Raw genomic sequence first — 13464 nt, forward strand, 5'->3', positions numbered from 1 at the left:
AAATAGGACATTAATTTAGATAGTTTAATGTCTTTCAGCTGGAATTTTAATTACTTTTATAAGAGGAACCTTTCCTTTTAAAATAATTTTTCTCTTTATATATGAATGGAAAGAAGCTTAACTGCCAGCTAGTTATGTGATCTTGGATGAATGATCTAACCCCTACTCTTTTTCTTCTGAAAATGAGAAGCTTGGATTGCATGATCTAGGATCCTCACACAGGAGGTTCTCCGGTTCTATACTAAAGTGCTGTCTGCATGCAAATAAGCTCACCACAAACTGCAGTGCATGCAACCACAGGCAAATTGTGGTTCTAGAGAGATCATTCTAACATGCAGTCTTATTTTTACGTTGTTATTGACCTTCTTTCGCTTGGTCTTCTGTATCAGCTGGGGAAGAACAGTGTATTCTCAGACTGGAAGGTTTGAGCCACAGCAGAATGTTGACATTGGATAGTAGGCCCTTCATTTGCATGGCTTTATTATTTAGCTTAAATTATTATAATTCATCAGAAGTTAGAGAAATTTACATTTAAATTTCATCCTCCAAATACTTTTAAAGTTAAATGAAAGTGGCATTTAAGTTACCTATTGCTCTTGGATAAGAAGTTAATTTTGTTTCTTTCCCGTTCAGATGTGGAGTTACCAATGCAGGTGTGATTATCATGTGACAACTATTTTATGTTTAACAAGCCTCTCTTTTAGAGCCACAACTCATGAAAATCAAGAAATAGGCATATGATTATGTCTTCATCTGAATTTTTATAGTTTAATCCTAATACTTTATTATTTGCCTTAAATTCTAATTTGAGAAATGAGGTGGTAATACAACAATGCTGAATAATGCCAGTTATGTCACATGACGTAGTATTATAGAAGTAAATCACTGCTGGGCACGGTGGCTCACGCCTGTAATCCCAGCACTTTGGGAGGCCGAGGCGGGCAGATTACAAGGTCAAGAGATCGAGACCATCCTGGCCAACATGGTGGAACCCCATCTCTACTAAAAATACAAAAATTAGCTGGGCCTGGTGGCACGTGCCTGTAGTCCCAGCTACTCAGGAGGCTGAGGCAAAAGAATGGCTTGAACCCAGGAGGTAGAGGTTGCAGTGAGCCAAGATCATACCACCGCACTCCAGCCTGGCAACAGAGCGAGACTCCATCTCAAAAAAAAAAAAAAAAAAAGTCACTCCAGAAAAAAAAAGGTGGAGGATGTCAAATAATATTATAGAGCACAATTAATATGTTAAATTTTGATAGAGAACAATTGATACATTTATATTCTGAGTGTTTTCTGTAGTCTATAAATAGACCACCTCTACAGTGTCTATTTTTGTTACCTTCCAGTAGCTTAAAAGAGGAATAGTTGTAGGTTGGGCCTCCCTTCAATCATGCATGAATTTGTTCGGGTAAAAGAAGTTTGAAAACATGCACAGACTAAAATAAGGAAGGAGGTGAGTTATCTGAATTAAGTTGTAGGATATTACTACCTCACGGCTTTGTATAGTTTTAAATGTTTCCTAACTTCTTCTGTGATAATGAGCAAAAGCCAACTTACTATTTTCCAAGGATAGTTTCCGTTTCAACAGGTAGAATATTAAAACTAAATTATTTAGGATGAATGTAAGGAAAACATTGATGGCAGGGTGTAACAATATTTACCCTTCCTAAGGCCTCCATTCTGGAATTACTAAATCTTCTCCTTTCTTAATTTAATATACATTTACTGTTTGATGAGTGTTTGAGAGCCTTGGGAAGTGTGGACTATGGGACCATTCTAAAGATTGTAGGACTTACTATTCCCTTTGAAGTTTATGAAAGTCCAAATCCATCAGGTACAATGGCTCACACTTATAATCCCAGCACTTTAGGAGGTTAAGGTGGGAGAATCACTTGAGCCCAGGGGTTTCAGGTTACAGTGAGGTATGATCATGCCACTGCACTCAGGCTTGGGTGAGAGTGAGAGATCCTGTCTGGGGGAAAAAAAAAAAGTTCAAATGCCTATTGAACTTTTGGCTAATGCACTCCTGGTCTAGGGTAATTAGAGAAAAGTACTTCTCTGATCCCTTAGAATTCCAGTAGCTTCTGGCTCTCTCAAGATAATTGGCCAGAGTTATCTTCTCTCCTTTCTGAATGTATCCAGTATTTTAAAGAACATAATGAGAATAATTTTTTTAACATTTTATTTGGAGAAATAGTGTAACTGTTATATATGTCACCTTGCCTCCATAATCATCAACTCATGGACACTTTTGTTTTTCTATATTTCTACCTACTCTCTCTCCCTCCTTTTTTATTTATTTATTTATGTTTTTATGTTTTTATTTATTTATTTTGAGAAAGCATCTTGTTCTGTCACCCAGACTGGAGTACAATGATGCAATCTCGGCTCACTGCAACCTCAACCTCCCCGGTTCAAGCTTTCATGCCTTAGCCTTCCGAGTAGCTGGGATTACAGGTGTCTGCAACCATGCCTAACTAATTTTTGTATTTTTTAAATAGAGATGGGTTTTCACCACGTTAGCCAGGCTAGTCTCGAACTCCTGACCTCAAGTGATCCTCCCATCTCGGCCTCCCAAAGTGCTGGGATTACAGGCATGAACCACCACGCCCCACCTGATTTCTATTTATTTTACATGAAAACATGGCAGCGAGAATTCTGTCAATACTCTTTAAGCATAATGTAAGTACATGAGTTTAATAGGCTGGACACCATGGCTCACGTCTATAATCCCAGCACTTTGGGAGCCCAAGGTGGAAGGATCACAGGAGGTCAGGAGTTCAAGACTGACCTGGCCAACATGGTGAAACCCCATCTCTACTAAAAATACAAAAATTATTTGGGCGTGTTGGTGGACACCTGTAATCCCAGCTACTCGAGAGGCTGAGGCAGGGGAATTGCTTGAACCCAGGAGGCGAAGGTTACAGTGAGCCAAGATCTCGTCACTGCAGTCTAGCCTAGGTGACAAGAGCGAGACTCTGTCTCAAAAAAACCAAAAAAACAAAAAACAAAAAAAACCAGGGTTTTTTTCTTTCTTTTTCTTTTTTTTTTTTTTTTTTTGAGACGGAGTCTCGCTCTGTCTCCCAGGGTGGAATGCAGTGGCGTGATCTTGGCTCACTACAACCTCTGCCTCCTGGCTCAAGCAATTCTCCTGCCATAGCCTCCTGACTAGGTGGGACTGCAGGTGTGCACCACCACACCCTGCTAATTTTTGTATTTTTAGTAGAGACACGGTTCCACCATGCTGGTCTCTATAAACTCCTGACTTCAGTGAGCCACTCGCCTTGGGTCTCCCAAAGTACTGGGATTATAGGCGTGAGCCACTGTGCCCAACCGGCAGTGTTTTTTCTTAAGTCAGTAAAAATTTTACTGTCTAAAAGTGAGTTGGATCCATGGGTGAATTGAAATATATTTCTAATACTTAAGTAAGATTGGTTTTTATGTAGCTTTTTAATTGTTCTGTGATTAATAGGTCATTGAAAAATGAATCTTGTTGTTAAAATTTTCTTATTGTCTTTATGTGGCAAGTTTTGGTTATACCTAACCTGTTACATTTCATTCCACCTTTATTTTTTATGGAGAAACTACTCTTTTTAAAATTTAAATTTATTTTTATTTTTTATTTTTTAGAGTGGGGTCTTGCTATCTTGCCCAGGCTGGTGTTGAACTCCTGGGTTCAAGCAATCCACTTGCTTGGCCTCTTAAAGTGTTAGGATTACAGGCGTGAGCCACCACGCCCAGCAAAACAATTCTTTTTGGGCCCACAAAAAAGTTTTTCTTTTCTAATAAACAGTTGGTATCAAATGAAAAAAAAAAAAAGTACCTAAGAAAAGGTATGAACAAAAAATGGTGTTGAGTATGACATGGGAAAAATAAAGAGTCTTTTCCTTTAAAATGAGCTATAGAGGGAGTCAGGTACTATTTATTCCTAAGGTGTTATAGCAGAAACTTTAGAAGTTGGAATTTGCTTTAGCTTATGTGTTCAGCATGTGAACTAATGAGGTACAGGCCGCCTTACCTTAGCTGAACTGCTGTCGATCTTGATGGGCTCAGAACCACTCCGAAAGCAATTCTCTTCTGGGACATTCCTACCTACTTATGGTTAGATATCAGTAACTTACAAAGAAAGGTTTGTTTTGCCTAGCATCTCATTTGTTTAATAACCACCATGAATGGGAGGGGAAAAAATACCTCTTCACAAAAGGGAGTTTATTCCGTTCATTGAAAGTGCAGTGAATACCTTGCAAGACTGCACTAGCAGGAAAGTGACCTGAACTTCCCTAACACTGTATCTCCTGAACTTTCAGTTCCGCTCATTCTTTCAGTTTGTTTCCTCTGAGCTCCCACACACACCCTGCCACTTCATAAACTTCAGTATTTTAAACCCTGGTTAGCAATCATTTAACAATGCCTGTATTTCCCACCCCCACCTTACTACTCCCTGCCGCAGACATACACATTTGAAAGTTTCCAGACGTAACTGAGGAGTTGTTGAATGTGAATCTCAGTAATGAGGGCATTCAGATACTTTCAATGATAAAGTAAAATGTTTTATCTCTTTTTTGAGATGGAGTCTCACTGTGTCACCCAGGCTGGATGGAGTGCAGTGGCGCATCTTGGCTCACTGCAACCTCTGCCTCCTGGGTTCAAGCAATTCTCCTGCCTCAGCCTCCTGAGTAGCTGGGATTACAGATATGCATCACCACACCCACCTAATTTTTGTATTTTTAGTAGAGACAGGGTTTCACCGTGTTGGCCAGGCTGGTCTCAAACTCCCGACCTCAGGTGATCCATTTTATGTATTATTTTTAAGTTAGCAAAACATTTTCTTTAATGCACAACCTCTCTGTTTTTGTCTATTAGATGAATATTTAATCAGCAGCTGCAGTGTTCATTCAAAGTCTCTGTGTTAGGTAGGTATGGTGTTGAGATGTAAGGAAATGAGGCTAGGTGCAGTGGCTCATGCCTGGAATCCCAGTACTTTGGGAGGCCAAGGCAGGAAGATCACTTGAAGCCAGAAGTTTCAGACCTGCCTGGGCAACATAGCAAGACCTTGTGTCTACAAAAAATAAAAATTAACCAGGTATGGTGGCACGTGCCTGTAGTCCTATTACTACTCAGTATAGTCCTGTAGTATTAGTGCCTGTAGTCCTAACTACTCAGGAAGGAGGCTGAGGCAGGAGGATCACTTGAGCCCAGGAGCTTGAGGTTACAGTGAGTCGTGATTGCGCCACTGTACTCCAGCCTGGGTGACAGACTGAGATCCTGTCTCAAAAAAAAAAAAAAAAAAGAAAGAAAGAAAAAGAAATAAGACCTAGTTTCTGTTGTTATTAGTTTAGATGTAACTATAGTATAAATTGGGAGAAAGATTCACCTCCAACTAGAGTGATCAGGGAAAATCTTTGGGAAGGGAAGTGGTGTTTTAGTTTGGAACTGAAGGATAGGTAATATTTGGAAATACAAGGATGATTAAGGTTGGTCCTGATGAAACAACAGTATGAACAAAGGGAGAGAGGGAGGAGAAGGTGGAACGTGTGGGCAACAAAATTATTCATTTTGGCTGAAGCATGGGATGCAAAGGAGGTTATTAAGGGGAAAAGAATGTTGGTGATTATTGTAAAATATTTCCAAGTGCTGTATTTTATCTAAAGATTATACATATTATTTTACGTAATGTTGTATAGCTTTTCTTATTTTAAATAATCTCTTTAGAGTAGAAGATGCTAAAATTATTTTCTAGAATTAAATTACCAGAGAAGTGGGGCAGTAATTTAATCAGGTTCATCCCCCTTCCACCATGTATTTTTGTGAATTTTATGGCGTCTCATAAAATGAGGAAATCTTTTTTCTCCATTAAAAAAATGTACAGGGAGGGAATAACAAGGTATTTTGAAGAGTTTACCTTATTAACGTCAGAGATAAAAGCTTCTTTATCTAGGAATAAGTATATGTATTTTTAAAAATTATTTTTGCTGGTTACATTGAAAAAATTTTAATTTTGAAGCAATTTAAAACATACAGAAAGGTTGAAGTATGGTATAAATAACCTTTTTCCTCTGGACTTCTTTTTTTTTTTTTTTCTTGCCCCAGAACTGAGTGGATTCTCTGGACTTGTTAAGAATAGGTTGCTGACATGATGCCCCATCACCCCCAAATACTTTGCTATGTATTTCCTAGAAAGACATTCTCATGTAAACTATTGTGTCTGGAATTGGTGGGTTCTTGATCTCACTGACTTCAAGAATGAAGCCATGGACCCTGGCGTTGAGTGTTACAGTTCTTAAAGATGGTGTGTCCGGAGTTTATTCCTTCAGACGTTCAGATGTGTCTGGAGTTTCTTCCTTCTGGTGGGTTCGTGGTCTCGCTGTCAGGAGTGAAGCTGCAGACCTTCGTGGTGAGTGTTACAGCTCTTAAAGGCAGCGTATCTGGAGTTGTTCGTTCTTCCCAGTGGGTTCGTGGTCTCGCTGGCTTCAGGAGTGAAGCTGCAGACCTTCATGGTGAGTGTTACAGCTCATAAAGGCAGCCTGTACCCAAAGAGTGAGCAGCAGAAAGATTTATTGCAAAGAGCAAAAGAACAAAGCTTCCACAGTATGGAAGGGGACCCCAGCAGGTTGCCACAGCTGGCTTAGGCAGCCTGCTTTTAGTCTCTTATCTGGCCCCACCTACATCCTACTGATTGGTCTATTTTACAGAGAGCTGATTGGTCCATTTTGACAGAGTGCTGATTGGTGCGTTTACAATCCTTGAGCTAGACACAGAGTCACAGAGTGCTAGTTAGCTAGAGAGTTAGCTAGATACAGAGTACCAATTGGTGTATGTACAAACTTTGAGCTAGACACAGAGTGCTGATTGGTGTGTTTGCAATCCTTGAACTGGACACAGAGTCACAGAGTGGTAGTTCCCCAAGTCTTCACTAGGTTAGCTAGATATAGTGTCCTGATTGGTGCACCTAGGATCCTCCGGCTAGATTTATAAAAGTTCTCCAAGTCCCCATCTAGTTCAGGATCCCAGCTGGCTTCACCCAGTGGATCTTGCACCAGGGCTGCAGGCAGAGCTGCCCGCCAGTCGCCAGCGGTGCCTGCATGCCTCAGCCCTTGGGCTTTCGATGGGACCCGGCGCCAAGGAGCAGGTGGCGGCGCCCGTGGGGGGAGCTCAGGCTGCACGGGAGCCCACCGCAGGGGGAGGAGCTCAGACATGGCCCTGAGCCCTGCCCCCCCCCACCGGGAGGCAGCTAAACCCTGTGAGAATTTGAGTGCAGCTTCGGGGGGCCAGCAGTGGGGGACCTGGCTCAACCTCCGCAGCTGCTGGCCCAGGTGTAAGCCCCTCACTGCCCTGGGCCGGAGGTGCCACCCGGCTGCTCCGTGTGCGGGGCCCCGCTCAGCCCGTGCCCTGGCCAGCGCCCTTCAAAACTCACAATGGCCGGCCAGCGCAGCCCCTGTTCCCACCGCGCCTCTCCCTCCACACCTCCCTGCAAGCAGAGGGAGGAGGCTTTGGCCTCAGCCAGCCCAGAGAGGGGCTCCCACAGTGCGGTGGCAGACTGAAGGGCTGGCTCCTCAAGCACCGCCAGAGTGGACGCTGAGGCCGGAGGCCGGAGGCTGAGGAGGCGCTGAGAGTGAGGGCTGCTAGCACATTGTCACCTCTCACTATCATAAAATTAACTGTGATGCATTACTGCTGTCTAATCCTTATCCTCTCTTCAATTTTTACCGATTGCCCGAACAATGTCTTTTATAGCAAAAGGATCCAGTTCAGATGTATACGTTTTATTTTGTTGTCAGTCTCTGTAGTCTCCTTAAATGGAAAAATTTCTCAATCTTTGATGTTTGTGGCCTTAAAAATGTTGAAAGTGAAAGCCAGTTGCTTTGTAGACTGTCCTTCACTTTGGGTCTGATGGCTTCTCATGCATAGATTCAGGTTATTCACCTCTGGCAGGAGTACTGCAGCAATGGTGCTCTTTTCACTGTGTCTTGACAGGTGGCTCACAGTTTTGACTTGTCCTTTTACTGTTCGTGTTCACTTTGGTTTATTGTTGTTGTTGTTGAGACAGGGATTCACTCTGTCGGCCAGGCTGGAGTGCAGTGGCATGATCTCAGCTCACTGCAACCTTGACTTCCCAGGCTCAATCAACCCTCCCGCAGCAGTCTCCCGAGTAGCTGGGACCCCAGGTGCATGCAACCACACCTGGATAATTTTAATATTTTTTTTGTAGAGACAGGGTCTTGCCATGTTGCCCAGGCTAGTCTCGAACTCCTGGGCTCAAGTGGTCCTTCTGCCTCAGCTTCCCGAAGTCCTGGGATTACAGTCGTGAGCCACTGTACCAGGCCCCTCCCTGTTGGTGTTCACTTTGATTACTTGATAAAGGTGATGGTTTGCTAGGCATGTCGGGAAGACTTTTTATAATTGTTTTGCCCATTCCTCATGAGACTTTGAATTCATAGGCTTATAATCCATTACTCTTATTATTTGTTTTGATGCTTAAATATTCCTGGATTTCACCAGTAGAAACCCCTTCAAGCTGCCTTCTACATGTTTGTGACATATCTCCATTATCCTTTAAACACTTGCTTACCTTTTGGCACAATACTGTGTTTCAAGCTCATTTTGTCCCTGCCTTTGCTCTGGAATCAACCATTTCTCTAAGGAATCCTAGTAGTTCCTTTTAGTGGAGAATGGTATATAGAAGCCAAAGTATGCTAGGTGTGTGCATTGCTGTCAGAGTATTATAGATCCCGGGTCTGCTCAATGGCTAGTACTAAGGAGTATATGTAACTATATATGTATATGACATATATACTTATATTTATGTTTCTATATCTTTTTGTCTGTCTTCAGTCTATCTAGAAAACACTGGTAACTCCAATTCTTTTTTGTTTTTTTTGGAGATGGAGTCTCACTCTGTCACCAGGCTGGAGTGCAGTGGCACAATCTCGGTTCACTGCAACCTCCGCCTCTTGGGTTCAAGTGATTCTCCTGCCTCAGCCTCCCGAGTAGCTGGGACTACAGGTGCTCACCACCACACTCGGCTAATTTTTTGTTTTTTTTAGTAGAGACGGGGTTTCACCATGTTGGCCAGGATGGTCTCAATCTCTTGACCTGGTGATCCGCCTGCCTTGGCCTCCCAAAGTGCCGGGATTACAGACGTGAGCCACTGCGCCCAGCCTGGTAACTCCAATTCTAATGAACACTGTCCATTCTAGTTTCTCTCTTTGCATTTGTGAGTACCTTCTCTGACAGTGAGAAACCTGGCTGTCATTATTCTTGATCATTCCCTGTAGATAACCACTCTCCTATTGCCAATGTAGCCTCCTCCACCGCATAGGTACCCTCCTTACCCCCCTGGTACTTCAAAACCCTGCTTTCCCCATCCCTCTCAAGCTTTTACTTACCATGCCAGGGTGCCCCTAATACACCTGGGTGGACAGTCCTTTCCTCACCCTAGTCAGACTTCAGGACCTCATGCCAGGCTGCCCCTCCCACGAGTGGACGCCCTTTTCCCCCGCCTCTAGCTTCAGCTTCATGCGCAGGCCATCTTTCTTTTCCTAGTGGCCAGTACTGGGCCTTCCTCCACTCTACTCAAAACCTTTGAAGCATATATCATAAAACAGGGAAACATCTACTGTCCTTCAGATACAAATATATTTAGGAAGAAGATACTGTTTTCTCCTTATGAAATTGGAAGTGTCTGGAATTAAAAGTACATTTGGCTCTAAGAGTATGCACTTTAAGGTATGTGTGGGGGTGTGTGTGTATCCTGTTTCCTGAGTCTCCGAATAGAATACAAACATGTAAATAACTAAACTGCAAGGTATTTGTTTGCATGTTCGAATTAGATGATAGTCTAACAGATGGGCCTTCATTGGTCCTGAGAGACATATGTTCATGTGTTTGGAGTGTAATTAATGAGAAGATAAATATTATGCATTATTAGAAGACAGAACATTTTGTTACATGGTAATTTAAGTTATAGAATGACTTTTCTGTTTTCTAAAGGAAGGTGGTGACTTAATGTTAAGAATATATTTTTTGCTAGGCGTGGTGGTTCATGCCTGTAATCCTAGCACTTTTGAGAGGCTCAGACAGGAGGATTGCTTGAGCCGGGGAGTTCCCAACCAGCCTGGGCAACATAGAGAAACTGTATCTCTACAAAATTAAAAAAAAAAAAAAATTAGCTGGATATGGTGGCACATGCCTGTAATCCCAGCTCCTTGGGAGGCTGAGGTGGGAGGATTACTTGAGCCCTGGAGGTCAAGGCTGCAGTGAACTGTGATTGTGCTACTGCACTCCAGCCTCTGTCTCAAAAAAAAAACCAAAACTATATTTTCTTCTTAACTCTTCTGCCTCCTGGCATTTGAACCCAAATGATGATTGCTGTTGAAATGGATATATGTAGTACTTTCTATATAACTATATTAGTGATTGTATTTTAAATGTATATGGCATATGACTTGTAAAATTCTAGAATAATATTTATCCTGGAAGTCATGCCTTCTGTCCTGAGAGGTATAACAAGTCTCTATAATGTTTACAGTACATGTGGTACTCTTAAAGAGGCAGTATTTAGGAGAAGGCAATTCTATTGTGCTTTATAAAATGTAATTAAAGTTTATATTGTAATGTTTTATATTTGGGTTGTTTGTCATGGAATGTTAGGATTAACTGTTGTGCAAACATAAGATGTAATAATACTAATAGGAACTCAAGGAATGCAGAATGAAATATAAACCCCCATCACTTTAATGGGTTGGTGAAATCTCCACTCCCTAATTTCATACTGGGTGGTTTGATAATGGCCCACACTTAATAATGAACATATTAGAGAATTGTGAAAATGTCAGCTAATTGAGCGATTGAGTCATTTAGTCTTAGCCTGTGCTGCAACTAGCAGAGCAAAACTCATCAGAAGGCAGAAGCCAGATCACTAGGAAGAAGGCTTAAGCCTACATGGTCTGAAAAGAGGTGAAGCAGGCAGGGAAACTGAAATGTTCTGTAGGACTCTGGAGAAGAGTTTCCAGGCAAAGCAAAAGATCTCTAATGAGAAGTACAAAGGAGTATTAGGCAAAGCAGTAGGCTAAGAAGAGCCCTTTTGTTGGCAATAAAGATGCACTGGAAATGAACCAGTCGTAAGGATCTCCTTACATGATTTTCTAACGTGGAACACGTCAGTATTGCCAAACATCATATTTTGTAGATAAAGGAAAGGGGATAAGTGTAGTAGATAAGAAGTAAATAATGTGTGAACCAGTCAGCCAGGAAGTGAGTTGAGTGTGGGGTAGATAATGGAGAAGGGAAAGCAGCAAAGAAGGAAAGAAACCTGGAAGGAAAGGAAGGTATCTTTCTCAAGGATCAACTGTAGACTGTGGGATGTATTATTTGTATTTGTCCTTTGAAATACTGGTTGTTAATATTTCTTTGGTTCTTTGTCAATTTTTTAATATATATTTGCTAAGTGCTAGGAAGATTTTTCCTTTAAAGTTTCAGGATTTGATTTTTGTTGTTGTTTTTTCTTCTCAATAGAATAATCATAATAGCCTGTCTTAGGAAAATTATTCTGTGGTTTATATTCATTAGCAAGATAACATTAACTTTATAGCAGAAGAAATAAGGCAAAGACCAGACTTTTGTCCTTTCAGAATCAGATTTCCCCATTCTTGCACTACATTTATGTAGTTAAGTGTTGCCTTTAGCTTTTATCATTTAAATGTTTTGTCAGTTTTCTAAGTGTCAAGCACTATTCTGTCAAGAATAAAAGGATAAGAAGACAGAGTTCAGATCAGTGGAGAGGATGGATTGATTAATAGATGGTCTTGGAATAATTTATTAACTCTTTGGGAAGAATACTTATGTTACTAGTTTGAGAAAATACTTTATGCAGTACATTTAAGAATATCAGATTTAGAAACTTTTGATTGAAACTCTGGATTTATACTTAGCTAAATAGAATCCAATGTTTCAGGTCATTTTTCTTAAACTAAAACTTTTTTTTGTAGCATCTGCAGAAAAAGAGGCAATCAAGGGTACATACTCCAAAGTACTGGATGCATATGGACTCTTAGGTGTTTTGCGGTTAAATCTTGGTAAGTTTATCATTCAGTAGAATTCATTGATTTTTTCATTTCTATTTTGTAATTCTAAGGATTTGAGAGGGACTAGCTATGAATTATTGTAGACTCCTTATTTAAGCTACACATGTGCTAACATCTTTTAAACATTAATGTAGCTAGTGTTGTGATAATGTTTGTTGCCCAAAAAGGCATGCTACATGTTCAAAGTCATGTAAGTCTAAGTTTGGAGACAGTCTCTGGTGTGACCACTTGAAGAGATAAGTGTCAGTTGTCAAAAGAGAAAATCAGAACATTTTCCTTTTTGTTGCTTCAGTGCATTTAGGAAAAAGTGTCTTCATTAGAACTACACTGATTTTTCTTGGTTTATAGTGGAAAAGACATCTGTTTTGAATTCAGAAAGTCTCTGCTTGAGCCTTTTTTTTTTTGCCACTTAATGTCACCATGAACTGCAGAGTAACCTTTGCAGTTACTAGTTTATCTATAACTGTGCGGCTCAAAGTGGTGCTTCAAGATTGGTACTGGTCCATAAATTATTTTGTTATTGATCCATGATAAGATAAGGAGCTTGCACTATGATGTAAATCAACATGTGGCTTCTTTCATTGATAAAGTCTTACTAGAAAAAAAGGTCAGCTAAACTAAAGGATGAACTTAGTAATATACACTAGTAATACACTTAGTAATATACACTTAGTAATATACACTAGATTTCCATTCTAGTGTAAGCATCCTTTCTCACTGTGAGCTGGTAACAGTTCATGGACCATACTTTGAGTAGCACTGTTCTATAAAATGGAGATTTGTTGTTTGTTATGGATTGATCACATATAAAGCACTGTGCTTAGGTGCTTTGCTGATTAGTCCTGGGTAAGTCTCACAGTGTACTGAGGTATTTGCTTTAATCTCTTTTTATAAGAGATGGTATCTCAGGTTGGTTATGCTACGTACTGAAATTGGTCCAGGTAATACGTAATGGAGCCACGATTCAGGGCCACTTCTACCTGTGTCAGAGCCCATGCTCACAGTATACCATTGTTCAATTTCAACTTTATATTAATTTCATAGACTTTTTGTCATAATTACATGAAAACAATCTCTATGAAAGTTTTTGTAAACCAAATTGCTTTATAAATTGTTACCAGAGACTTTTGCCCATATGTCATCAATATCATCAGCTCAAAATAGTATACCATTTTTTCAACTTTACTATTTACAAAGAACTTGTAAAAATGAGTGTGAATTCATTATCTTATCTGAATTTTCTGACAGTCATTAAACAAAAGTAGAGAAGGTAACACATACTTTTTTATTTGATAAAGTTTTTTTCTTGTTTGTTTCATTTTTTTTGAGACGTACTTTTTACTCTTGTTGCCCAGGCTGGAGTGCAATGGTGCGATCTTGG

General features: G+C 40.5%; 1 protein-coding gene across 44 annotated transcripts in view; it reads left to right on the top strand.

Annotated features, from left to right (window-relative positions):
- SYNJ1 (synaptojanin 1) overlaps positions 1-13464 on the top strand; it is a 102326-nt gene that overhangs the window by 15141 nt on the left and 73721 nt on the right. For 32 of the 44 annotated variants that reach the window (XM_045389245.3, XM_045389255.3, XM_045389257.3 and 29 more), the window contains exon 3: positions 11988-12074. The exons of 8 other annotated variants lie outside the window; for them this stretch is intronic. In XM_045389245.3, coding sequence (XP_045245180.2) covers positions 11988-12074 — 87 coding nt within the window. Of the gene's footprint in view, positions 1-6090; positions 6395-11987; positions 12075-13464 lie in introns of all 44 variants that reach the window. 4 more of the 44 variants (XM_074034106.1, XM_074034104.1, XM_074034108.1 and 1 more) reach the window with 1 other exon arrangement.

Source organism: Macaca fascicularis, chromosome 3 (assembly GCF_037993035.2).
Source record: "Macaca fascicularis isolate 582-1 chromosome 3, T2T-MFA8v1.1".
In the NCBI taxonomy this organism is placed as follows: Eukaryota; Metazoa; Chordata; class Mammalia; order Primates; family Cercopithecidae; genus Macaca; species Macaca fascicularis.